Genomic DNA, 25,385 nt, shown 5'->3' with positions numbered 1-25,385 from the left:
ATTAATCTTCTTCCTGCAGGTCAGGAGCATTTGAAAACTAAACGATACCATTAACCTGTAATTAGATGATGAGAAAAAACATTATTCGAGAAAATTGTATTTTTTTTTTTACTAATAATCAAATCAAAATAAAGACATCACAAAGAGTATCGTATCATATTATCAAACGTCACATGACCATAGAGAAAGAGGATTCTTCATATCTGGAAGCGTTACGGCCTTGAGTTTTCCCAAAGAAAAAGAGAGATCTTCGCTAGATTCACCCTTCGCTTGCGACACCACGGTGGTCTCCGTGCTTCAGTTGGGATCCATGATTTGAGTTAACCTAAAACCCTTGAATCGGTTTTGCTGATTTTAATATTACTTGAACAGATACTATGATATATAATTATATATTCGATACGGCTATACGGGGAACATTTTATTTCCTACACTTGAATAAATACCTTCATACAAACATAAGTATAATTCTTTTAGAGTTAAATATTTTTCTTTTTGCTAGTGCCATTGCATTATACTATATGAAAATTGTGGCAATTGTGTAAATATTTCACATTTTCAATTTATCCCAAGAAGGTAGAATATTAATTCAATAATCTGCAAGTGTTCTAACATTTGGCATATTTTCTGGAAAGAGGTTTAGGATGTGAAATAGTATCAAAAATGACAAAAACAATTTGATTCTCAAAGCGAAGTCAATGTGAAAAAGAAAAGTCAACAGTACGAACATTTTATATGTATTTATACGAGAATATTGGTCTGGGAATCTCATATAATCATTTTGATTCAAGATTTTCGGAGAAGAAACGGGTCGACAACGGAGTGGATAGAGAAGATGAGCAAGAACACGTAGAGAATCAGTGCGACTAAACCAGCGATTAGAGCTCCGGTTATCTGATCGCAGAATCTTGGCACTTGGCCGCAAATTGGTAACCATCCTGCGTTTGCGTTTCCTCTCTTCCCCACTTGTGCTACCGCCACCGCCGCTGATAAGCTTGACGTCAACAACATCGTCACCATCTTCACGGTTAATTTGCCATTAACAAGAAAAAACTATGTTAAACACGTAATTATCAAAAGGCACGCAACAAAATGAGACAACATTACAATGCATATTGTTCATGATTAGTATAATCAAATTATTCGTAGCAGCAGTTATTAAGAAGATAGATGATTATAAGTAGTATAATTAGTTACCAAGTCCAAGACAACTACGAACTTCCAGAGCAAACTCTCCTTCGGAAGAAATAAAACGAGAAAGCTATAAACGCTAACAATCGCGTTTGCGATCACGAAGTACCTGCCATACACACACCAATGCATAACATATCATCACAACACATACGTTATTTCTCTTGACTCCTAGTGAATTAAACATGCAAAAATAAAGAAACATAAACGCTTACTTAAACGCTGCCAGATCGCTATACTTTGCCACTAGGGACAGGACAAAGAAGGAAGATCTTTCGCGGCTTGTGACCATTGCGATAACAGCTCCTAATGCAGCGCAAAATGCCGCAAATCTTAGTACCAACCCGCCTAATCTCTGTGTTACCTTCACCATCAGTTTAAGCTTTTTTGGGAGATCTCTAGAAATTCTAGCTATGGAAGAGAAAAGGAAAGAGAGGGACAATGTAAGAAAACAAAGTCACGAATTATAAACCAAAGTAAAATGAATATGATATTGAAGTGTTGGATGGGTTGGTTAGCTTTTTTCAACTGTCTCCACCGGTCATGCAAGTTTTACTTCTTTTTTTTTTGTTTGTTTATCAAGCACAAGAACAATCAGAATTAAAAATTAAAATCTTAACTTCATAGCAAAAACCATATGGACATTTCTGACACGAATATTTTATTACTGGTGTAGACAAATCATACTTTGAAGTAGTTAAGATTTATAAAACTCAAACTGAATTTCTGTAAAAAGTACAATTCTTGATTTGGTGACATGAGGAAAAAAAATGTTTGTTTTGGAGTGAGTCGTTGACCAAACTTAGGTGAGATTTGTCAATAATCACTGTTACACTTTCATAATTGGTTTGGCTCGCATGAAAAGTAGACAATGTTGAGTTTGTAGTCATAAAACGTTTTTTTAAATACCAAAAGGTTTAGGGCCAAAGTTCATAATCCTCTAGGCCTAACAGTCATTTGAAACCAGAAACCTCTAACACAATGACAAGAGTTATTTACAGTTGAACTAACGACCGTCTAATGTAGTCATAAAACTCGAACCATCCCCTAGGTGAAAAATCGCAATACACCTCATGATATCTCTCTCTTTAATTCACCCATGACTGATCCTCAGTTGTATCGATCACTGATGATAAAAGTAGCCAAATTTTAAAATACATAGCTTTATCCCTAATTAACAAAGGATTCTTTTTATTCCTAACGAAAAGGGAGCATCAATAAACCATTGGTAATTTATTTGTTTTCACACTAAAACATCAAACACTGGTTTCACATTACAAAAAAAATCAGTTTCACAAGAAATGTAATAGATTGATAGCCTATTTGTGAGTTAAACTTCTACAAATAATCGATGACTAGGTTAAGATCTGCGTCTTGCGCGGGATGAATATTATATATATAATTTTTTTTAAGTATTATATATACATATTATGAAATAATATATATATATATATATATAGAATAATTAAAAATTTAGTAACTATTACATATATAACTAAATTGGTACAAATACTTAAATAAATTTTATTAATCCAGACAAACACTTTTCTATTTTATATGTTATAAAATTAAGTTTAAATGATATTAACATAGATATATAGTACTTTTTTAATATTGACATATGTTAAAAAATATTTTATACTCATATTATTTTTGATCGTTTGTATTTCTTTATAACACAAATTTTAAATCAATGATAACAATAAAAATTTGTGGGATGTTTAATAGTTTTAGTAATTATAATTTTAAAAACATTCAATGCAAATTTTAAAATCTAAATATTAAGTTGTCAATAATTGTTCAAAATGTTTATCAAAAAATTTCAAAGCAAATTCGAAATTAAAATATTTATGTATTTTATATGGTATATAATTTATTTTAAAAAATATTAATATACATATATATAATATTTATTAAATGAGACTGACTACTTATGTAATTTCGTAATCATTTGTATCTTGTTATAACATATATTTTAAACCATGGATCACAAAATTTTCAATGTGAGATTTTTAATAACTTTGGTCATTTATATACGTTTTTTAAAATTCAAAATATAACATATACGAAAAAATCTAAATTTTTATTATATAGTTAATGTGGTTGTTTAATTTATTTTAATAAGTTAAATTTTTTAAAAATGATAGAGAATAGACTATTTTTATCAAATCTTTATTATTCAAAATCATTAATTGTCGTATATATTTTAGCCACATTAGTTAATTCTGTGATTTTTATGTAAAGAAACAATGAAAAACATTTATGATTAATTTATGGTTAGTTTAATAAAAAGCTTATTATATATTTATATGGACTAACATATTTTTCTAAGGATTCTAAGAATGATTGTGGTGATAACATGTGCCTACAAAAATATGTTGTAATGCTTCTCTTTTAATATACGTGAGATTGACTAGGCTGTATTAACTGTTATAACAGAATATGTAATAGGTTTTTTTGTCAAACGAATATGTAATAGTTTGAATGTGATTTCTGTAATGATATTTTTATCATTCAATTTTATAATAAAGGAAAAAAAATGATGTAAAATAATAATAAAGGACAAAATCTAAAATCATATGGCTACAGAGTTCAGAGTTTACGTGAGCAACCTTTTTTACAGAATAAAGAAAAAAAGAAAAAAAGAACCCTTAAATTCAACGGTTAAAATTACTTTATAAGAATCTATCGGATGGTCGAGATTGATCGAGAGAAAACTCAAGATAAGAGCATGTCTAACGAGAGGTTCTTAGGGTGGGTTCTTAGACCGTGATTAATCCGGATTTTTAGGGTGGAATTCTTAGCTTCGGTTAAAAACCGTTTTTTACCTTTTAACTAAAAAAAATTAAAAACCGGCTTTTAAATAAGAGATATAAGAGCCGGTTCTTAGCCGAAAAGTGTAAAAAAACAAAAAACAAAAAAATGTCAAATCATGAGTTAAGAACCCCAGATCAATAGTCCGGATTAATCATGTTTTTTTACTTAAAAGTTAAGAGACGGATTCTTATATTCCACTAAGAACGCCGTCGCAAGAACCTCCTATTAATCATGCTCTTAATATTTCTTTCGACTTAGATTTTAACGCCGTTCACTTTTCACTTTCCATCCGAGCAGAAGAAGAAGAAGAAGAAAAACAAACTCTCTTAAATTCTAAAGTCAAAATTTCCAAGTGAAGAGCTGGTGGTGTGGTTTTGAGATCCGACGTCATCATAGGTAAGTCATCCCCTTCCTGTCTCTTAAGTGATTGTTGCTTTCAGATTCCCTTTGTTTTGAATCCTTATACCTAGAAACATAGATTTGTGTAAGTCCATCTATCTTCCATACTTCTCTGGCGTTAGCTCCTTGGAACCATTTGGAAACTCTTATCTCGTCAATTGTGTGCTGCAATCCAAGTAATTAAAGAAAGTTTAGGAGTGGCTGTTGAAAACCATATACCTCCTTTAAACCAAGGCGTCTCTGGATAAAAACTACTAGAGCGAGTTGCCGAGTCTGATGACCGTAGGGATGTTAAAACGGGCTTGCCCTGCCAGTTTACGTCCGAGTCCGTTTAGGAGCAAAACGATCATCTTTCCTCTTCCAAAGTCTGATATCTGCTTCCGAGCTCTCAGTGCATGCTCACGTAGCTGGACCAATTCTGCCTCCATACTGTTTATAGAGTTTTGGAATCTATGCCTCCTCTTTACTCTGTTTATTCCTGAATTGAACTGGAGTTTTGATACGAATTCTTGTTTCGTTTCCTAAATTAATTTCTTTTAATAATTAATTAGTTTTTCTAGATAATTTTCAATATATATATATATATATGAATTTTGAGATATATGATAAAAAAGGAATAAGTAAGTTTGATGTATATATGCTGTAAAGTTTTGTTGCCGCCTCATTTATATATATATAAATAATGAAGTCTAATGCATGAATTGAAAACATACAAGAAATCGGAAAAAAAAGCCTCCGATCAATATTTTAGCAGATGGAGAAGGCATTGAGTTTGGAGATAGATGACTTTTCGAAGAAGAACAATGTGGTAAAGTCCGATAATTTCTCAAGTGGTGGCTGCGAATGGTAAATAAAAAGAATCACCTCTAGTTTTTTTTTTTTGATATTTGATTTTCAGAACTAAAAGGTTTTTTTTCTTTCTTCTTAGGTTGGTTAAGGTGTATCCCAAGGGATACCGTTGCTCTGATCACTTGTCTCTGTTCCTACACGTTGTGAATCCTAAATCATTGAGACGTGGATGGAAAAGGAGAGCTATTTATTGCTTCGTTTTATCGAATCAATCCGGCCAAGTTCTATACAGATCACCAAGTAATCAACTTGATTATTATATGTCCCACGTACTCTTGTGTATTTGAATGACGAAGAACACAAGTTGATATATGTATATATATTGATTTTTTTTTCTTTTATCTTTACAGATGAAAGCAAGTGCCATTTGTTCTGCGCTGAGGTCCCAAACTGGGGTTGCCAGAAGACGTTGCCTCTTACCGAGCTAGGGTTCCTGGAAAAGAACAAAGTAACCGTTGAAGTCTACATCAAAGTAGTTGAACTTGTTCATCAAGGAAAATCAACCGAGAATGATATTATAGATTTTAATGGTTTCCAAATCATTGCTTCTCAAGTAAGTTAACGAGACTCCCATTAGTGTGGTGGATTTGAATCCAATTATTATAATAACACACTCTCTGTTTTCTGTTTGTTCTCATTGGCAGGCTTTTTCAGTGGCCAATATTGTCTCACAGGACCCATACTTTGTAGTAGATTTCAAACCGGAGAACCAATGGTTCCAAACAAAGTATATGTATCTCCTTGGCCTCGTCGAGACACTGAGCAAGTCTCCACAGAGCTTGTCTGCGACTGAACTAAGCAATGCTCAAAGAGATTTGACTGCACTGACTGAAGCAGGCTTCAAGCTCGACTGGTTAAATTCAAAGCTTGAGGAGGTTTCCTTGGAGTGGAAGAAAGCATCACATTCTGATGGATCTTCTGTCCAACAACTCAAGGAACAGGTCAAGAATGTGGAATTGTCTTTGTTGGATCTCATAGTTGAACTGGAGAATGTGAAGATTAAATCTGCTGCTGCTGCCAAAGTTTCTTCGTTTCAGTTTATAGATTTTCTTATTAAAAAATTCTTTCTCTCTTGCTTCTCATTCTCAAAATCCTAGCTGATCTATGTCTTATAGATATAGCTTTGAGGCGTTTCCATCTAAATAAAAATAATTGGTCAATGCATTATGATCCCATTAACATTGAGGATGATTATATGTTTGAGCTCTTATGAAGCTAGTAATAGAATATGTAACAGTTTTTTGTCAAAAGAATATAATAATTTTGAAAGAATTTTTGTAATGATATTTTATCATTCAGTTTAATAATAATAATAATAATAATAATAAAGGGGAAAAATAATGTAAGAAAATAAATAAATAAAGGACAAAATCTAAAATCAAAAAGTGAATCTAAAATTTTGAAGACTGCAATAGGCTCCAAATGTGTATTTCCATCTTTCATCATCAAGAAAGAATAAAACTACAAAGGTAGCTCCTACACCTATGATGAGGCTGATGACTTGAAAATAAATTTTCAAGCTTTTGTTCCTAAAAGCTCTTGCATCCAAGTAAAACCCATCATACAATAATATCAAAGGCAAAAATATCCTTATAAAGTAGTTTTTTCTACCTGTAAAAAGATCGGTAATTAGTGTAGAAGGAACAGGTTGAGACCTCATAGCCACCAACAACTTAGCAAACGAGATAGTCGGTATGAAGAGAAACACGGCGGATAGTATCCACTGAATAAAACTATTTGTTTCCTTCATAAACTCTCCCTAAGCTTTGGTTTCAACATTGGCAGAAGTAGGAACTTGATTGTTATTAGGGTTTTGAAATCTGACCTTCATGACTCATGGCAATAAAAAGATAGTCTCTTTCTTCTCTCGGCTATTATGTTCTCGCTACTGTTATCTCCGAAAAAATGGATTCTATATAGTCTTGTATAGTCATTGTACAACCTCTTACTCGAAATCGATCACTATCTTCCGCCATTTAAAATTTACTAAAATTCATTATTTGCAGCTAGCATTTGTCACTTTTTTCTTTGTAACTAATCATTTTTTACATCATTTAGAAAATGAATAATATTGAATAATAAGAATACTTAAAGTTAATTTTCTAACGCTGTATTAAAATAGTACAACAACACTTATAAATAAATGAGGCTAGAATATTAAAACTATATATTAATTATTTTATATGGGGCAACTTGTAAACTAAAAACTAAGGGTTATTTTTGAGAAGAAAAAGGGTTATTAGACAATACTTTTAGTTTCAATACGGTAATTTGAGATTTTGAATTGATCCATCGTCAAGCTCTATTCCCTTACCCTAGGGAACTCTGCATTTCATGTTATCTACGTAATTGCCACTATACAAAAAGAGCCATTAAATATTAGTGTACGTACTATTATACATGTGTTGCAAATTTGATCATTTTAACTAGTGTATTTATGACTCATGCCAATAAAAAGATAGTCTCTTTCTTCTCTCAGCTATTATGTTCTCGCGACTGTTATCTCGGAAAAATGGATTCTATATAGTCTTGTACAGCCATTGTACAACCTCTTACTCGAAATCGATCACTCTCTTCTGCTATAAAATTTACTAAAATTCATTATTTGCAGCTAGCATTTGTCACTTTTTTCTTTGTAATTAATCATATTTAACATCATTTAGAAAATGAATATATTGAATAATAAGAATATTTAAAGTTAATTTTCTAATGCTGTATTAAAACAGTACATCAACACTTATAAATAAACGAGGCTAGAATATTAAAACTAGATATTAATTATTTTATATGGGGCAACGTGTAAACTAAAAACCAAAGGTTATTTTTGAGAAGAAAAATAGTTATTAGACAATACTTTTAGTTTTAGTACCGTAATTTGAGATTTTGAATTGATTCATCTCAATGTCAAGCCCTAACCCTTACCCCATGGAACTCTGCATTTCATGTTATCTATGTAATTGCCACTATACAAAAATAGCCCATAAATATTAGTGTACATACTATTACTATACATGCGTTGCAAATTTGATCATTTTAACTAGTGTATTTATGATTTGTCACGTTAATCCATGTTCTCATCCTAAATTTATTTTGTCGTTGTCATCATTTTTAACAGTAACGATGTTAAATTAGAGGATCCACAATGGTGGTACTCTCACCATCTCTTAAAATAAATTTTAATATTACAAAAAATACAAATTATTAACAAGAGAATATGTGTCTCATAAGATTAATCTTCTACATTCATTGTGTGACAAGTGTAGAAACAATACAAGAACATGTTCTCATACAAGAGCATGTTCTCTTCCTCTCTTTTGCTTTTGCAATTTTTTTATATTTTTAATCTTGAGAACAATAGTGAGAACAGTACCATTGTAGATGCTTTTAGACTATAGTACATATTAAATCATTATAATTTAATATCAGGATTTGATTTAGAAATATCTTGTTGATTTATATCATGGTCTCAAGTGTATGTGTTCACTGTTCATGGATTCAAATTCTCTAGTAATTGAGTCTGTTAAACTTCAGTCTTCTCCACTTTATTACATATCACAAAAAAAGTATAATCTAAAATGCATGCATTTGCATCAGGCCAAGCCAACAAGCTTCTCGCTAACCTCCCACAGTTTCTTTGCCTTCTCAGCATCACTTGCTTCTTTCGAAAGCTGATTCTCAAACGAAGACGAGTTGTTATTCCAGCTCCAATACACCCCTGACTTTCCCAGGCTCGGATCACTCACAACCTACACCCCAAATCCACAGTATCAATCAAGAACCTGTCTACATCTTTTACTTAATATGAACTCAATCCAATTAACAAAACCTGACCTGTGCTAGTCTTTTTCCAGCTTCCTCCTCAGATACGTAACCTTTGATGATATACTTCTGAAAAGGCGGAAACAGAAGCCTGAACAGAGGTACGTGTTCTCTGAACAACCCCGTCGTAGCGATGCAACCAGGGTAAAGCGAAGCAAACGTGACACCAGTTTCCTCGTGGTAACGTCTGTGAAGCTCCTGCATTGTCAGCATATTGCACACTTTGCTGTCTTTGTATGCTTTGGCTCCATCATACTCTCCTCCATCTATCATCGAACTGTTTTGCCCGTTAAGCCCTGATGCTAAGCCTCTTAGGTCTCCAAGGTTCGCCTTTGGCGGTACATTCCCAGCCAAAGTATTTGTGTTTCCTGCAACAACATTAATGTATTTTTTTTTATTTTTTAAATAACAATCATTATATTTTGATAAATATTAATGGTAACTTCTTAATTTTTTATTACTATATTTTGTATTATTTTAAAATAATTCACTGGTTATTAAGAAAACTAAAAAAATACAGCAAAACCAAAAAAAAATCTAAATCTAAACACTAAAAACCAAAATCTGAAAATTAAAATCAAAAACCAAAATCTGAAAGTCTAAAACCAAAATTTAAAAACTAAAACCAAAAAATAGTTTAAACAATCAACACCTCATTGTCTGAAAGGAGAAACCATTTTATTTACCTGTTATAGATCCTACGATGATCATACGTTTTGATGGATAATCAGATTTCTTCAAGTCATCAAGAAGCAACCTCGAGAGAAGAAAATGTCCTAAATGGTTAGTCCCAACGCTTATCTCAAACCCTTCGGCTGTGAAAGAAGGTTCTTTAGCAGTCGGCTGGTAAACCGCTGCGTTGCAGACAAGAACATCCAGCGGCCGTTCTGTTCTCCGGAAACTATCAACAAACTGCTTCACGCTTTCTAGCGAGGCGAGATCGAGATGCATCACCGTGTAGTCTTCCTTAGACATCCCCACGGATTTCGCCGCTTTCTCGGCTTTGAGAAAGTTCCTGCACGCCATGACCACGTGCCATTCCCCTGTCTCTGCTAAAGCCTTGGCCGTGGCTAAACCGAGACCGGAGGAAGCTCCGGTGATCACTGCGGTGCCTTTTCTCTGCGTCTTCTTTTGCTCCGGCGAGGCTTCGTTAGCCGGAGGAGTTGCAACGGTCTGTGCGCGAGTAACGGTGGAGAAACGCGGACTTTGTCTTCTCTGTTCCTGAAACGAAACAGAGTATAAACTCAGGACATTGCTCTGTTTTTTTTTTTTTTTTGAGAGTTAATTGATTTTTTTTACCTTGAAGGTTAAGAGGGTGGAGATTTTATCGGCTTTAAGATGATTGGAGAATGAAACACCAGTTAAAGTCGTCTCCTTTAGAGAAGCACTGAACTTACCCTGCAAGATCAACCATTGGCATTGAGCTCAAAACTCTCGAATTTATGTATTCAGAATCAAAACTGGTGAATGTGAAAACATAATAATACCTCTTTGCGGATTGAGACGGTAGAAGGAAGAAGAGAATATGCAGCCTGAAGAGCCATTTCTGTACGGAACTGACTGAAGTTGCGAGAGTTCAGTGTCTGTCTTCTACGTTGTTCGATTTGAGGGGGGGAGACAAAAAGATAAGGTAGTATTGGGTTAGTGACACGTGTAACCACTCAGATCACTAGTTTGGATTCTTCGTGATGGGCTTTAAGATGGGCTTGATTAAAAAAAAAACGATTTTCTTATTGGTTAACTAACTGAGCTGAACACCGTTGATTAGGTTGATAGTAAATGATCTGGACGGTCCAAATGTGCCGAGAATTAATTTGGTGGAAGGGAGAAGAAGGCGGCAACTTAACGGTCGATGGAGAGATAGGCGAGAGGAAACGAAAAAGAGAGAAAAAACACTTCTGGATCACAACTTTCTTCATCCTCTTAGAATTTCTAAAAGTTGCAAAATTATAATGACGAATTTCATTTTTGTTTCTAATTTTATTTTCTTTCTTCTTGTATTTTTTTCTTTCTTCTTCTCTCTCTTCTTCCTTGTTCATCGTCACCGTGTCTATACCATCTCTTCCTCCTCCATTCCCAAGTCAATAACAGGTATATTGTTTCCCCTCTTGACATTTTAATCAATCATATCGATTTTTTTTTGTAAAACGTTGAAATTTGATCTTAATATCATTGTTTGCTAATGATGTTTTCAAGCATTGTACAGTCCCAAACTTTACATAACAAGTAATGATAAGAAAACCCCTTTGATTGCGCTATTGTGTTAGTTACACCTTCTAGAGACCTTTTTATAATACCAAAATTTTGACTAAGTGAAAATGTAAATGATGATGAATAGTTGAATTTTTTGAAAATGGAACATGAATGACTAATTAATCGTTCATTACACTTTTGATTTTATCTTGTTCCTTTTTTTTAAAAAATTAACCAAAATTAAGAAAGTAAAAAAACTTACAAACATATGTACAACAACCTACAATTCTGTCTAGCTTAGCTAAACGTGTTAAATAATCACAAAAATATAACTATTTTACAAACTCTGACCTGTACGCAACCAAAAAAAATACTAAAACCTACCTGTGATCAACTTACCTCTGTATATATATCTCCACCCACCTGTTTTTTACAAGTTTCTTCAGAGAAGTCTAAGCTTTTTTTTCCATTCAACTTTGCATAACCTAGATTTTTCATTCCAATTTTTTTGTTTTGGCAAAACCAATTACTTTTATTCGTTATTCTCACACTAATCTCTGTTTTGATGACTCTTTAATTTGGATTTAGGGTAATACCTAAATTCTTTTTCTACATGCATTTACTTTTGGTTTTGTGATAAATTTTGTTATCTTGGTTTAAAAGTCTTGTTTTGTTAATCTTCTTTTCTTTAAACATTTGTGCCCCTCTCATGACGTTCAGGAAGCATATATAGGCAATACTTTCCTTCTCGTTTGTCTCTTCACCAAGATATCACCTCTTCCTTATTTTCTTCATATATAATGTAATGTAACATTATTATTATTTCATCAAATCAAAGACATCATACAATCTTGTAAGTGACTGAGATCAGTCAAATTTTCTGTCTTCCCAAGTTTTAATTAATGTGCTCTGCTAATGTCAATCACAAAACATGTGTCTGGATATTTGTGCAGGTAGAGGAGGATGAAGCGTGGGAAAGGCGACAAAAAGGGAACAAAGAACCGAGATGTCAGCGGTCAAGTAGTTCCGCTCACGTAATAACTCAACTGGCTAAGTATATGTTTTAAAAGTATATTTTGCTAGAGACCACAGGGTTATAATGATAGCACATTTTGTCTAAGTGTTTGAGTGATTAGTTTATTAGTTATGCAATGATAAGATCCATCAGCTCATTATGTGTAAAAATGTTTCAGTGAACCGGTGGTTGTAGCTACGCCTATGGTTGGAACAAGATCGTGGATAGGAGGGCTCTTTACACGCTCCAGTAGACGTCAAGACAAGTCAATCGACTACACTTTGTCTCCTCTTCAGGTTAAGTTTCATATGCCTTCGCATAAGAGTTAATACATCAGAATAGTTTGTAACATTTCTCGATTTTGTAATTAATCATAGGAGGAAAGACTTCAAAAGCTGCAAGATCGTTTGCTTGTACCTTTTGAAGAGACACGTATTGACCATCAGGTAAGTTAATTGACCATATTCTTGAGATGTTTAACGGCAACTAAACAACATGGAGGGATATTGTTTATGCTTTAATCATCTTGTGAAATGTTTAGCTTTGTTAATGGCGACAGGAATCACTTAAAGCATTGTGGAATGCATCATTTCCGAACATTAATCTCACAGGCTTAGTAACAGAACAATGGAAAGATATGGGATGGCAAGGTCCCAATCCATCTACCGATTTCAGGTAACGTTGTGGTATATTTATTAACATAATCTTAAGGGAAATTACTTAGGGGTTAAATCGTGTGTTGTTTAACATTTTGTTTGAAGGGGTTGTGGATTTATTGCTCTAGAGAATTTGCTATTTTCCGCAAGAACATATCCGGTAATTACTTAATAAACATGTTCATATATATATTGCTATGGCTTTATCTTATCACATGAATATGTATATGAAAATGTGTTTATACATGTGAAAAAATGTGAAGGTTTGTTTCCGGAGACTATTACTGAAACAAAGAGGCGACAGGGCAAAGTGGGAGTACCCTTTTGCAGTGGCTGGAATCAACATCTCCTTCATGCTGATCCAAATGCTCGATTTACAAAACACTCGTACGTACGTCCATGCAGTCCATGCATGTGTAACTCCATCTTTCATGTCCATACGTATAACAGTTTTGATTGAAGAACTTTAAAATGATTGATTTATTGTTACGCAGCAAAGCCGAAATGTCTTCCAGGAATGAATTTTCTCAAACTCTTAGAAGGTAAACATATATATTCAATACAAACTTATTTCTTCTAGTTAGTGTATGATAATCGTTGAATAATCAATAACCATATCCAACAACAACAAAAAATTACAGAAGACGAGAATGCATTCGATGTACTATATTGTATAGCTTTCGCGATGATGGATGCTCAGTGGCTTGCGATGCACGCTTCTTACATGGAATTCAATGTATGTCTATAGTTAATCTCTACTCTCTCTCTGTCTTTTTGATAACACCTGATGATTATTCTTGAAGACTGATGCATGTGTACATATAATAATGTGATTGTATTTATCAGGAAGTATTACAGGCGACTCGGAATCAGCTAGAGAGAGAGCTTTCTTTGGACGATACTCATCGGATTCAAGATCTCCCTGCTTATAATCTCTTGTTCCAATAGAGTTTTCTTTTACTTTCTTTTCTTCTATTTAGATTTATGTGTACATTAACTGGATTTATGAATGAAAAGAAACGATAATCAATGAACCAAAAATAAAATAAAATAAAAAAGATTGAAATTGAAAGATAATGGATCCGATTGGTAATGGCCGTAGCTTTAAAATTTTTTGCTGTTGAAAAAAATCTATAGATTTTTTGTTGTGGCTTTAAATTTTATTGCTGTAGAATTTTATGGAAAACACTAAAAATTTGCTTTGGATATTTGGCTCTGCAGAGCACTTTTAAAAGTTATGGTTTCAAAAAAAAAAATTAAAGCTTGATTTCTTTGAATTTGGTGCCGTGGAAATAAATATGACCGTGTACAGCACCTAGATCAACTACCAATCACCCCTCCAATGATGCATATCCATCATCGTTCTGTTCTAACATTGATGATGATGATAGTGTGGAAGGAAACTAAGAAGTTAACGTGGAATCTTTGACTTCTGTACTTCAAATAATCAAAACTCTTTATCATTCGTCTACAGGAGTAAAGATCTTCACTCTACCGACCAGTATTGTCCGCGTCGACATTAATTTTTTTCCATCCTAACGTTACGTTGAAAAGTCGGTCTGATGTATGACCTATTGTATATTCCCAAATGAATATTAAAAAATAAGATAATGTTCTTTACGTTTAAATTGGAGTTGGAATTTTGATCTTATCCTCTACATATGACAAAACAGAAGGGATCCCCACTTTAAAACCTAACGTGAAGGATAAGATTCCTTACCAGTTACAACCACATTCCCACGATTAGTATACAATTCGAAATGTCTATTTCTTGGAGGTGGACGTTTTATTCTTTTTAAAGTAATTTTGATAATATAGTGTACGTAATGATTCGTTTACAAGTAGTACGTAATAAGTTTCTCCAAATTTATTTTTTAAATTAAAGAAAAAAAACTGTTAGACATGATTACTACTTCAGTAACGGTGCTGAGGCACAAAAAAAGTTTCAAGTGAAGGATGATGTAATATAAACTTACAAGAAAGCATTTACTCTGTTTCAACACGCAACAAGTAACAACGATTACTCTGTTTCAACAAGACAACAAACTCTATATACCGACATACACTTTTCTCAAAAGGTTAGGTGTCTTAAAACGCTATATCCTAACCAAAACGCTACAAAAGCCAGATCACTCTTTTTAGAAAACGCCAGCGGTTCCATAAACAAAGAAACGGTGGGACTTTTACGATGACAATGAGCAGACAAACAAACAAACATGGAAACCGGGTTTGTTTTTAGCCACGAGGACTAGTCATCGACATGGTGCAGAAGTAGTTGAAGTCATGATGTTGGACCCTAAGCTGTTTTAGCCACGAATCCGCAACGCTACAAAGCGAAGCCAATCTCTCCTGGTCATCGTGGTCGTGCGAAAGCCAGACATCGCCTTGCATCTTGTAAGTAGCCATCCCAAATGGGAGGAGAGTTATGTCTTCCCCTTCCTTTCTCATCCTCTCTTTCTCCCCTCCGTTCTCTTCCGGCTCCATATCTGCAGTATCATTGCTAAGCATTAAACCCCCCTATTGTGATTTGAATTAAATGCAGGGCCGGATCTGGACATAGACCACTGAAACATTCGCCTTGGACCCCGAAATTTTGAATTTTTTTTTTTTAACGAAAGTTCTTAAGAAATGTTTCAAACCCCCCAAAATCTAAAATCCGACCCTTGGATTACTAAAGAGAGTGTGTGCATACCTTGGAAAGAAGAAGAAAGAGTGTGGTAAGTGAGGAAACAAGTGGACAAGTCTTTAATGGTTCTTCCCATTGGTATATGATAAATAGGGTACCAAGCAACAGACATCCAGCTGGCTGGAGAAAGATCTACGCTTCTCAACGACATCAAACCCGGATATCTCTGAGCCAACTCATTGATCTGTAATCAAAATCAGTGTCAAAACCTAGCTCTCATTAGATGGAAACAAGGTTTTGTTTTTTTTTGTTTTTTAACCTTATCCATGAGAGGGACTCTAGTATAAGGAGCTGATCTCTCAAAGTACTGGAGATAAAGGTAACCCAAACGATCATTCAGATGCAAGACCCCATCTTCCCCGGAGACACTCTCATCGCTACCTGAGTCACTAAAGGGATAGCTTTCCCCATCTTCAGATTCTTCCCTAATTAACAACAAACCAAAACACCAAGATTCAATAAAAAAAAAAAGACAGGATTTCAAAGTAAATAAAGATTCCAACTTTTTTTTCAAAAACCTGATCAAGGAGGAATGAGAGGTGAAAATCTGGATGGCGGAGAGGTAAGGAACGTAGTATTGAACGAGAGATTCGCCGTTGGCGAGATGAATGGGGACGCTAGCTCCGTACGCGCTCCATTCGTCGTAGCAATCCCATAGATCACTAAGCCTGAAAAACTCTACCTTTTCTCTGTCCCAAGGATGCCACAATCGATTTAGTTTTCTAATCTCCGCCTGCAAAATTAACAACAAATCAATGAGGTAGATTGACGTTTGAGGATCGAAACGTTTCTCAAAAAAAGGACAAACCTTTGGGAGAGATTGGGGAGGGACTAAGGGTGTTGTGCAATGGAGGAACCGATCAAGATTCGATTTTTTGGTTGACCCTTTGGCATTCACCATGATTCTCCAGAGAAATTGAGAAACAGAGAGAGAGAGAGAGGATTTTGAGCTTTGACGTTATGAAGGCTGGATATTTTTAAGGGGACAGACATAAAATTAAAAGAAAAGGAATGGAAGAGAAAATCGATTATCTTTTTTTTCTTCTTAAAATGACCGGAGAAGGACAGGACGATGTAAAGATGAAGCAATAAGAAACAAGACGGTTGGTTAAGGTCTCAAGACAATGGAGATACCACTACAAGGGACAAGCATGCATGGTTGGTTAAGGTCTCAAGACAATGGAGATGCCACTACAAGGGACAAGCATGCATGGTGGGTTAAGGTCTCAAGACAATGGAGATGCCACTACAAGGGACAAACATGTATGATGGATTAAAGTCTCAAAACAATGGATTATTAGTTTATCATATCTCATCTACCATTTGCCATACTTGTAACCCTTATATATATGGGATGTTCCCATAAGCAAATCAATCAAGCAAATAAGATTCTCCTTATTTACTCTATCTCTCTCTACTTTCTAGATTAAACATATCTCTCTCTCTTGTTCTTCACTATGTTCTTCAATTTCTAACATGGTATCAGAGCATCCAAGCTCTTGAACACCAAACTGCTTCCGCAAATTTACTCTATTCACCTTACTCTTTCACTTGTTTGGTTTACTTTCTTCATTTCTAGAGAACATATCTTGGCTTCCCTTGTTTTCTCTCTTGCCTAGCCTCGGAAATTCAAATTTCTCCTTGGCAAATTTTTTATTTTTTACCCGCTAGACAATAGCAAGCAAAGATGGAGCAGCACAAGCTAGTTAGGATTCCAGTCATCCTGAAAGGTCCTAACTACATTACCTGGTCGAGATTGACCAGGACAGCTCTTGGAGGAAGAGGTCTATGGGAGCACATCACCACAAGTGAGGCCCCAAGACAAATCACCCAAGGAGAAGATGGCAAGGAGGTTGTAGTGGTAGATGAAGGCAAATGGGGTCAAGAGGATCTCATGGTGCTGTCTATCTTGCAAGGCTCAATTGATACTCCTATCATGGAGTCTTACTCACATTGTGAGACTGCAAAGAAACTATGGGATACCTTACACAAGGTATATGGCAACACTTCAAACCTCACCAGAATTTTTGAGGTTAAGAGGGCAATCAACAACTTACAGCAAGAGGAGATGGACTTCACCAAGCACCTTGGGAAGTACAGCCAGCTGTGGTCTGAACTTGAGATGCTGAGACCAAGTACCACTGATCCTAGTACACTAGAAGAGAGGCGTGAGCAAGACAAGGTCTTTGGATTACTTCTCACACTCAACCCAAGCTTCAATGATGTACTTAAACACATATTGAGAGCTAAAGAGCTTCCAAGCTATGATGATGTGTGTGCTCAACTTCGGAAGGAGCTAGGCTCAGATGGTCTCTTTGGTGGAAAAGGGGAACTGTCTATGGCAAACAAAGCTGAGAAGATGGAGAGTGCTTCAGTCAACAAAGCACACTTCAAACCAAGAAGAGGAGGAGACAAGTCTGTGACTTGTGAGCACTGCAAGAATCTAGGCCACTCCAAAACCAATTGTTGGATCCTCCATCCTCACCTCAGACCTGCTTCAACCAACAGATACAACCAGACCAAAGCACATGAAGCAAGAGCTCATGAAACCACAGTACCAGGCTCCATGCGCATAGGAGAAGATGGAAGAGCTATGATCTCAACCACCCACACTGGTGGATCCACATCCCATGCCATGTCCCAGCCATCCCCTGATGATGCCTTCATCCGCAAGTCAGACATTGAAGCCCTTATCAAAGCTATCAATGCAAACTCTGGTAACATCAGTGTCAATGCTTTAAATTCTATTCACAGTGCTTCACATACTACTAGACCTTTGATCATCGATTCGGGAGCTTCTCATCATATGATTAGGGATGCTAGACTGATTAGTGATGTTAAACCTGCTCTAGGGAGTGTAGTGATTGCTAATGGTGATAGAATTCCAATTGAAGGAGTAGGAAACTTGAAACTGTTTGATAAGGAGTCTCAAGCTTTTTATATGCCTACTTTCACATCCAACTTATTATCTGTTAAGAGAGCAACCAATGATCTAAATTGCAATGTTATTTTCAGTCCTAATGATGTGTGCTTTCAGGATATTAAGACCAGGAAGATGCTGGGAAAGGGTGTGAGCAAGGGAGAGCTTTACTTGCTTGAAAACACCAAGCTTTCAAATTTATCTTGTGCTTTCAATTCTGCTTCTGTGTTAGCTAGTGATGTTTTATGGCATGCTAGATTAGGTCATCCTCATTATCGTGCCTTAGGACTGATGTTACCTAATCTATCTTTAAAGAGTGGAAGTTGTGAGGCTTGTATTCTTGGTAAACATCAGAGATCTGTTTTCCCTAATTCTAAGACTATTTATGAAAATTGCTTTGATCTTGTGCACTCTGATGTTTGGACAGCACCTTGTATGTCTAGGGAGAACCATAAATATTTTGTTACATTCATAGATGAAAAATCAAAATATACATGGCTCACCTTGATTCAAATTAAAGATAGAGTTTTAGAAGATTTTATTAACTTCCAAAACTATGTATCTAACCATTTCAATTCCAAGATCAAAATTTTTAGGTCTGATAATGGCGGAGAATATACAAGCACTGCTTTCAAACATCACTTAGCAAATCATGGCATAATCCATCAAACAAGTTGCCCATACACACCACAACAAAATGGAGTTGCTGAAAGGAAGAATCGCCATCTTATGGAGGTTGCAAGGAGCATGATGTTTCATACCAATGTTCCAAAGCGGTTCTGGGGAGATGCTGTGGTCTCAGCATGTTATTTGATCAACAGGATCCCCACCAAAGTCCTCCAAGATAACTCTCCCTTTCAGGTATTAAACAAAATAAAACCTCCAATTGATCACTTGCGTGTTTTTGGGTGTGTGTGCTATGTCTTGATACCAGGGAACAGAGAAACAAGCTTGAAGCCAAGAGTGTCAAAGGCATGTTCATAGGATATACTCATGCGCAGAAGGGGTACAAGTGCTACATACCTGAATCAAGAAGGGTTATGGTCTCAAGGGATGTTAAGTTTGTGGAATCAAAGGGATACTATGATGAGAAGAGTTGGGAAAGCCTTCAGGATCTCTCACAAGGATCTTCAGATAGGGCAAACAACTTGAGAATCATTCTGGAAAACCTAGGCATCAGCCAGCCTCAAACAAGTGGCGTACCGAGCACTTCACATATACCTCCAGTTGTGGATGAAGCTACATCAATTGAAGAAGCAGTCCATCCTGATCATGAGGGGGGAAACCAACCTAATTTGCAAGTTATCCATGAGGAAGCTATCCCTGAAGAAGATATCCATGACGAAGCTATCCACGAGGAAGCTATCCAAGAAGAAGCTATCCAAGAAGAAGTTGTTAATGATCAAGATGGAATGCAACAAGAAGTTCAACCATTAAGGAGGAGTACAAGGGTGAAGAAACCATCTCAGTGGATGGACACCAAAGTATACTTCAACAACAATGCAGTAGCTCATCCTATCCAAGCAACATGTTCTTTTGCGAGACTATCTGAAGAGCATGTAGTCTTCATCAGCAACCTAGATCAAGAGTATGTACCAAAGACTTATGAAGAAGCCATGAAGCATGAAGAGTGGAGAGCGTCAGTTGGGGATGAAGTTGGTGCCATGATCAAGAATGATACTTGGTATGAAACTGAGCTCCCCAAAGGAAAGAAAGCTGTTACAAGCCGTCTACTCTTCACCATCAAGTACCTTGCCAATGGGAAACCAGAAAGAAAGAAAACAAGGCTAGTTGCAAGAGGATACACCCAAGTCTATGGAGAAGACTATCTGGATACATTTGCACCAGTAGCTAAACTCCACACCATAAGAATTCTACTCTCATTGGCAGTGAACTTGGAATGGGATTTATGGCAGATGGATGTCAAAAATGCTTTTCTTCAAGGAGAGCTGGAGGATGAGGTTTACATGAGGCCACCTCCGGGTATGGAAGACATGGTCAAGCCAGGGAATGTCCTAAGGTTGAAGAAAGCAATATATGGGTTAAAACAGTCACCAAGGGCTTGGTACCACAAACTGAGTACAACTCTCAATGGAAGAGGGTTTGTAAAGTCAGAAGCTGATCATACACTCTTCACACTCACAAGCAAGCAAGGAATTGTGGTGATTCTTATTTATGTAGATGATATTATCATCACAGGAAGTGACAAGGAAGGTATTATCTCAACCAAAGTCTTTCTTAAGTCTACTTTTGATATTAAAGATTTGGGTGAGCTAAAGTACTTTCTAGGGATAGAAATATGCCGCTCTAAAGAGGGGCTTTTCTTATCTCAAAGGAAGTACACACTTGATCTTTTGAATGAGGCAGGAAATCTTGGAGCGAAAGTAGCCAAGACTCCACTAGAAGATGGGTATAAGGTGCTGCGTGAGGGGGAGATTGAAGACAAGCCCTATACTGACGTTAAACACTATAGAAGAATTGTAGGAAAGCTGATATACCTCACCATCACCAGGCCTGATGTATGCTTTGCAGTTAACCAAGTAAGCCAGAATATGCAAGCTCCCAAGATACACCATTGGAACATGGTTGAAAGGATCCTAAGATACCTAAGAGAGGCGCCAGGGCAAGGAGTGTGGATGGGATGCAACAAAAATACAGAGATAGTTGGGTATTGTGATGCTGATTGGGCAGGAGACAGAGTGGATAGGAGATCCACTACCGGCTATTGTACATTTATTGGAGGCAATCTTGTCACTTGGAAGAGCAAGAAACAGAAGATAGTGTCATGCTCAAGTGCTGAAGCTGAATATAGGGCAATGAGGAAGCTCACTAGTGAGTTGATTTGGATCAGAAACCTACTTCGAGACTTGGGTATAGAGACATCAACTCCAATCACCATGCATTGTGATAATCAAGCAGCAATACACATAGCTTCCAACAGTGTGTTCCATGAGAGGACTAAACACATTGAGGTGGATTGTCATAAAGTTAGGCAAGCAGTGGAACAAAGGATCATCTTACCCTGCTACACAAGAAGTGAGGATCAACTAGCTGACATCTTTACCAAGGCTGCAAGCACCAAGGTTTGCGAGTTCATACATTCCAAGTTAGGACTCGTAGATTTTTCATCACACTAATCCTCTTAGCCATGAAGTGTTCTACTCTTTTTCCTTGGCTTGGTTTTTATCCCATGAGGTTTTTCCAAGCTAAAGGTTTTAATGAGGGAATGCTTCATGGTTTCCAAGTTTGACCAGTCCCTATGGTCAAGCTTGAGGGGGAGTGTAAAGATGAAGCAATAAGAAACAAGATGGTTGGTTAAGGTCTCAAGACAATGGAGATACCACTACAAGGGACAAGCATGCATGGTTGGTTAAGGTCTCAAGACAATGGAGATGCCACTACAAGGGACAAGCATGCATGGTGGGTTAAGGTCTCAAGACAATGGAGATGCCACTACAAGGGACAAACATGTATGGTGGATTAAAGTCTCAAAACAATGGATTATTAGTTTATCATATCTCATCTACCATTTGCCATACTTGTAACCCTTATATATATGGGATGTTCCCATAAGCAAATCAATCAAGCAAATAAGATTCTCCTTATTTACTCTATCTCTCTCTACTTTCTAGATTAAACATATCTCTCTCTCTTGTTCTTCACTATGTTCTTCAATTTCTAACAAGGACGATCGCAATCTAGACGACAATGTGTGTGTGTAAGCAATGTCGAATATTGTTTCTTATTTTTATTTTATTTTTTCATTTTTCCCGTGTGATTCTCTCGTGAAACATTTGGAGCCACGCGTCGATATCTCTTATGCTGAATAAGAGAAAAAGTTACTCGGAGAAGGTGAAAGATAAAAAAAAGAGAAGGTAAAGCCAGAAAATGAGGGGGAAAATAGAAAAAAAGTTTCTGAACGCTGGTACAAAGAGAAAAAAAAAACGTTTGCTTTGCTGGAGATCGTCTCTCAAAATGCTTTTTTTTTTCTTTTAATATAGTTTGCAGTTTTATCTTCTCTGGAGTCTGGATGTTTTAAAGATTGATCAGAGGAGACATAGAAAAAGGTAACGCGCAAAATAGTCAAAGAGTTATTTGTTTAACAGACTTTCATCGTCCACCACTCGCTACATCTCATTGTCTTCACGTGCATTTGTTGCTACTATATACAGTAGTAGTATATAAAGTCCAGTTATGCTACTTCATTTTTTTTATTATGCTACTTCATTTTTTTTATTATGCTACTTCATTTTTTTTTTATTATGCTACTTCATTGTCAATACGTTTTAACCCCAAAAATAGTGCGGTACATGGCTTAGAAAAGGCTGTTTAAGAAAAGTATAACTGATGGTTTCTTTTCAAATAACTTGGACGAAAGCATATAGTTCTAGCAGCTTTTGGTAAATCAGACGTAAAAACGAAAGATTAAATATTATGGTAAACAAAATAATATACTCCTTAGTGACAAAAAAAATAAAATATAATACACTCCCACCGTATGGAAGAAATTAAATATCCACCTGCATTTGTACCCAAATTATTAAATATCGTTGACAAGGAGGAAAAACGTGATGCAAGATTATTAATTACTTATTGACCCAGGTACATAAATTAGGCGTAGTGGGTTATACAGCAGCCATCCACCACCACCGTCATTATTTTACACTAATTAGCTTTAACGTCTTGGAAAGGTCATTAATCAGTACTAGTATTAGAAATTTAGAATGCATGCACTTACACGTGTTGCTATTAACTACGTTGAACTTAGCGAACAGCTACAGTGACTATGACTCGAACCAAATCTAATCCAAACTGAGTAATATACTATGGATACAAGATTTTAAATAAAATAAATACGAGACATGTGGTAGTTGATTTCACATGTAGACCTACACGTGAGATGTTCGTATGCTTTGGGTAGTTGTGGACCTGTGGTCACTTAAATACTAAAACTACCAAACCACGCACTTTTTGGGCTTTGCAGATGGGCCATAGAAGAGGCTTTCATAAACTCGACCTTTTCCTTGATAAGTAACTAATGAAAGTCTACTAATTTCGGCCTTTGGGAGATTTGGGCATATACAAAATGTAAGTTACACTTCCCTCAAATTAAGTTACACACTCCAATGTGAAATCCTCTATATACTTACCACGGAGAGTTATATCTTGTACAGAACGTAACTTTAGTCGATCTTTTCAGTTATGACCCATAAGTAAAATGTTGGACCAAACTTAGAGTTAACACTAGTTTAACGATCCATTTTGTCTTTGCAGTTCTTCAAAAAGCTAACATGTTAGTTAATCTTGGTGATAAATTCCAGAAATCAAGAACTGTCAATGAGAATGTGCTCACACACTAAGAGTATATGCACTTTAATTAGAAAATGGAATTCGTTATTGTAAATGATAATTAAGTAAATTATCATGAAGTATTTTACAAAAACAAACGAGCAATTTCAAGTTTCTCTTCTCATATAAGCATTTAAAGGTAAAAAGAAAACTTCATCGACAAGGAACTGGAGAAGAAGAAGAAGAAATGGTTAGGTCTCACTGTAAATTTATCTTCCTCTAGAGAGAGCTTTCTCAGCAGTCTCCATCTCTTCAAGAATCCTCGCCTTCCTCTTCGCCGGGATCGGAGCCGTCGGACCAAAACTCACATAATGTCCAGACACAGCATTCAACGCCGAGTAAATATCCCTGAACGACGCTTTCCCGAGAAGAGCTTTCTCCTTCCTGTACTTAGCAACCCACGAGTTCGACACTTCTCTCAGCTCCGCCACCGCATCCGCCACATTCGGATCTGTCCTCTCCATCGAGAGCGTCGTCCGAACTTTGGAGATCACCGCCGACGTATCTTTCACGTACTCTTCGTCCTCGGCGGCGGATGCCGGCGACGGAGCTAGAAACGGGAGAGATTGCGTTAGAAGTAGCGTCGATGCGGCGGATAAGGAGAGCAAATCTCGGCGGAGGAGGTTGTGGCGACGTGGAGGAGGGAGAGGAGGAGATACGGAGGCGGTGATGATCGGTTTATGGGGTGGAAGAGGAGTGGGCTTGAGAAGAGTGGCTGTCGCTGATGCTGAAGCCATTGTCGGAACTCGGGGAAAGGTGTAAGAGAGTGAACAAGAGTTTTGTGTGTTTTGTAAAAACGTCTCTTGGGAGTGCTGGATGTTTGACGCGTGTCCTTATCTTCTTATCCAGATTGGATGATGAGAGATATGGAAGATCCAAGTCCAGCAATGGAGTCTCTCTGTTCTAGATCTTCTGTGGTCCCACTGCCAGGTCAAGGTCTTTGGGCCTCTTTTGTCAACAAAGGCCCATATGTTTAAATAAAATAATGGAGGCCCATTATTCTAACCCCACCCGATGAGTGATCGACTCTCATTTGCATGGATAGACTCTTTTATAATGCAATTGAAGGATTAACTTAGACCCACAAATCACGTGATATTCTATAATTTCTATTGCTGTCATACACATGGGATGATGAACTTTTGTGACTCACTCTTTTTCAAAGTTGATTATCATAAACTTTCTAATGAAAAATAATATAATAACAAGAAACTTTGGAATAAAAAGATAAAAGAGCTTTTATAATAAAGAGTGTATTCAATTAGACAGGTGTGAAAAGAGAAAATACGCGAAAGGTAAGGCAACTGGTACTAGTAGTCTACGTGAGAAGTCCGTGAACCATACGATTTGTCAACACATAACTAAGTGGGAAAGAAGCTGCGTGACCTGTGTCGTTAACTTTTTTTATTGTTGAAATCACAATCGAAATAAATACCTAAGTTATGTCTTTTGGATTTCATGATTTCTTTTTTTTTTCCCAAATTGAAAACT

General features: G+C 36.1%; 6 protein-coding genes across 11 annotated transcripts; 2 read left to right on the top strand and 4 right to left on the bottom strand.

Annotated features, from left to right (window-relative positions):
* Positions 1-623: 623 nt before the first annotated feature.
* LOC106400331 (CASP-like protein 1C2) lies at positions 624-1,636 on the bottom strand. The gene is made up of 3 exons (XM_048757707.1): positions 1,407-1,636; positions 1,198-1,300; positions 624-1,020 (listed from the first exon to the last, which is right to left on the bottom strand). Exons 1-3 carry the CDS (start codon positions 1,562-1,564, stop codon positions 787-789), a joined length of 495 nt encoding a protein of 164 aa, XP_048613664.1. The 5' UTR covers positions 1,565-1,636; the 3' UTR covers positions 624-786.
* A 2,630-nt stretch (positions 1,637-4,266) lies between these two features.
* LOC106423017 (MATH domain and coiled-coil domain-containing protein At2g42465-like) lies at positions 4,267-6,542 on the top strand. 2 transcript variants are annotated; one of them, XM_048757705.1, is made up of 5 exons: positions 4,267-4,404; positions 5,124-5,253; positions 5,336-5,496; positions 5,607-5,809; positions 5,901-6,542. In XM_048757705.1, the coding sequence occupies exons 2-5, from the start codon at positions 5,162-5,164 to the stop codon at positions 6,351-6,353; spliced, it is 909 nt and encodes a 302-aa protein (XP_048613662.1). In that variant the 5' UTR covers positions 4,267-4,404; positions 5,124-5,161; the 3' UTR covers positions 6,354-6,542. The 2 variants fall into 2 exon arrangements, with proteins under 2 accessions (XP_048613662.1, XP_048613663.1); XM_048757706.1 differs by having other exon boundaries at positions 4,268-4,404; positions 5,162-5,253.
* Positions 6,543-8,748: 2,206 nt separating this feature from the next.
* LOC106401140 (protochlorophyllide reductase C, chloroplastic) lies at positions 8,749-10,736 on the bottom strand. Of its 2 annotated transcripts, none has more exons than XM_013841594.3 (5): positions 10,563-10,736; positions 10,375-10,473; positions 9,762-10,290; positions 9,088-9,443; positions 8,749-9,002 (listed from the first exon to the last, which is right to left on the bottom strand). In XM_013841594.3, exons 1-5 carry the CDS (start codon positions 10,617-10,619, stop codon positions 8,847-8,849), a joined length of 1,197 nt encoding a protein of 398 aa, XP_013697048.2. In that variant the 5' UTR covers positions 10,620-10,736; the 3' UTR covers positions 8,749-8,846. The 2 variants fall into 2 exon arrangements, with proteins under 2 accessions (XP_013697048.2, XP_013697047.2); XM_013841593.3 differs by having other exon boundaries at positions 9,762-10,296; positions 10,563-10,734.
* Positions 10,737-10,930: 194 nt separating this feature from the next.
* LOC106401141 (ELMO domain-containing protein A) lies at positions 10,931-15,150 on the top strand. Of its 4 annotated transcripts, none has more exons than XM_022703236.2 (11): positions 10,944-11,166; positions 11,989-12,121; positions 12,222-12,302; positions 12,462-12,579; positions 12,661-12,729; positions 12,843-12,958; positions 13,045-13,099; positions 13,203-13,326; positions 13,434-13,481; positions 13,581-13,675; positions 13,786-15,150. In XM_022703236.2, the coding sequence occupies exons 3-11, from the start codon at positions 12,232-12,234 to the stop codon at positions 13,885-13,887; spliced, it is 798 nt and encodes a 265-aa protein (XP_022558957.1). In that variant the 5' UTR covers positions 10,944-11,166; positions 11,989-12,121; positions 12,222-12,231; the 3' UTR covers positions 13,888-15,150. The 4 variants fall into 4 exon arrangements, with proteins under 4 accessions (XP_022558960.1, XP_022558957.1, XP_022558959.1 ...); XM_022703238.2 differs by lacking the exon at positions 10,944-11,166 and adding an exon at positions 11,291-11,857; XM_022703239.2 differs by lacking the exon at positions 11,989-12,121 and having other exon boundaries at positions 10,931-11,166.
* Positions 14,881-16,679, bottom strand: LOC106401878. The gene is made up of 5 exons (XM_013842489.3): positions 16,434-16,679; positions 16,144-16,358; positions 15,885-16,050; positions 15,632-15,809; positions 14,881-15,425 (listed from the first exon to the last, which is right to left on the bottom strand). Exons 1-5 carry the CDS (start codon positions 16,524-16,526, stop codon positions 15,175-15,177), a joined length of 903 nt encoding a protein of 300 aa, XP_013697943.2. The 5' UTR covers positions 16,527-16,679; the 3' UTR covers positions 14,881-15,174.
* A 7,243-nt stretch (positions 16,680-23,922) lies between these two features.
* Positions 23,923-25,174, bottom strand: LOC106401683 (photosystem II repair protein PSB27-H1, chloroplastic). Its single transcript, XM_013842241.3, has one exon. The coding sequence runs from the start codon at positions 24,629-24,631 to the stop codon at positions 24,104-24,106; it is 528 nt and encodes a 175-aa protein (XP_013697695.2). The 5' UTR covers positions 24,632-25,174; the 3' UTR covers positions 23,923-24,103.
* Positions 25,175-25,385: the final 211 nt, after the last annotated feature.

This window comes from Brassica napus, chromosome C5 (assembly GCF_020379485.1).
Source record: "Brassica napus cultivar Da-Ae chromosome C5, Da-Ae, whole genome shotgun sequence".
In the NCBI taxonomy this organism is placed as follows: Eukaryota; Viridiplantae; Streptophyta; class Magnoliopsida; order Brassicales; family Brassicaceae; genus Brassica; species Brassica napus.
This window is presented reverse-complemented; position numbering and strand designations above follow the sequence as displayed.

Bases quoted from the DNA above. Each gene is read 5' to 3' on its own strand.
- LOC106401141 (XM_022703239.2), top strand. From the start codon at position 12,232: ATGAAGCGTGGGAAAGGCGACAAAAAGGGAACAAAGAACCGAGATGTC. The intron at 12,303-12,461 runs GTAATAACTCAA...AAAATGTTTCAG, and splicing joins GGTCAAGTAGTTCCGCTCAC to TGAACCGGTGGTTGTAGCTA. The intron at 13,327-13,433 runs GTACGTACGTCC...ATTGTTACGCAG, and splicing joins GCTCGATTTACAAAACACTC to CAAAGCCGAAATGTCTTCCA.
- LOC106423017 (XM_048757705.1), top strand. From the start codon at position 5,162: ATGGAGAAGGCATTGAGTTTGGAGATAGATGACTTTTCGAAGAAGAAC. The intron at 5,254-5,335 runs GTAAATAAAAAG...CTTTCTTCTTAG, and splicing joins TCAAGTGGTGGCTGCGAATG to GTTGGTTAAGGTGTATCCCA. The intron at 5,810-5,900 runs GTAAGTTAACGA...TCTCATTGGCAG, and splicing joins TCCAAATCATTGCTTCTCAA to GCTTTTTCAGTGGCCAATAT.
- LOC106401878 (XM_013842489.3), bottom strand. From the start codon at position 16,526: ATGGTGAATGCCAAAGGGTCAACCAAAAAATCGAATCTTGATCGGTTC. The intron at 16,359-16,433 runs GTTTGTCCTTTT...TTAATTTTGCAG, and splicing joins CTCCCCAATCTCTCCCAAAG to GCGGAGATTAGAAAACTAAA. The intron at 15,810-15,884 runs GTTAAAAAACAA...TTTTGATTACAG, and splicing joins GAGTCCCTCTCATGGATAAG to ATCAATGAGTTGGCTCAGAG.
- LOC106400331 (XM_048757707.1), bottom strand. From the start codon at position 1,564: ATGGTGAAGGTAACACAGAGATTAGGCGGGTTGGTACTAAGATTTGCG. The intron at 1,301-1,406 runs GTAAGCGTTTAT...TGTGTATGGCAG, and splicing joins AGCGATCTGGCAGCGTTTAA to GTACTTCGTGATCGCAAACG. The intron at 1,021-1,197 runs GTAACTAATTAT...TTAACCGTGAAG, and splicing joins TCGTAGTTGTCTTGGACTTG to ATGGTGACGATGTTGTTGAC.
- LOC106401683 (XM_013842241.3), bottom strand. From the start codon at position 24,631: ATGGCTTCAGCATCAGCGACAGCCACTCTTCTCAAGCCCACTCCTCTT.
- LOC106401140 (XM_013841593.3), bottom strand. From the start codon at position 10,619: ATGGCTCTTCAGGCTGCATATTCTCTTCTTCCTTCTACCGTCTCAATC. The intron at 10,474-10,562 runs GTATTATTATGT...TTGATCTTGCAG, and splicing joins CCGTCTCAATCCGCAAAGAG to GGTAAGTTCAGTGCTTCTCT. The intron at 9,444-9,761 runs GTAAATAAAATG...ATGTTGTTGCAG, and splicing joins CATCGTAGGATCTATAACAG to GAAACACAAATACTTTGGCT.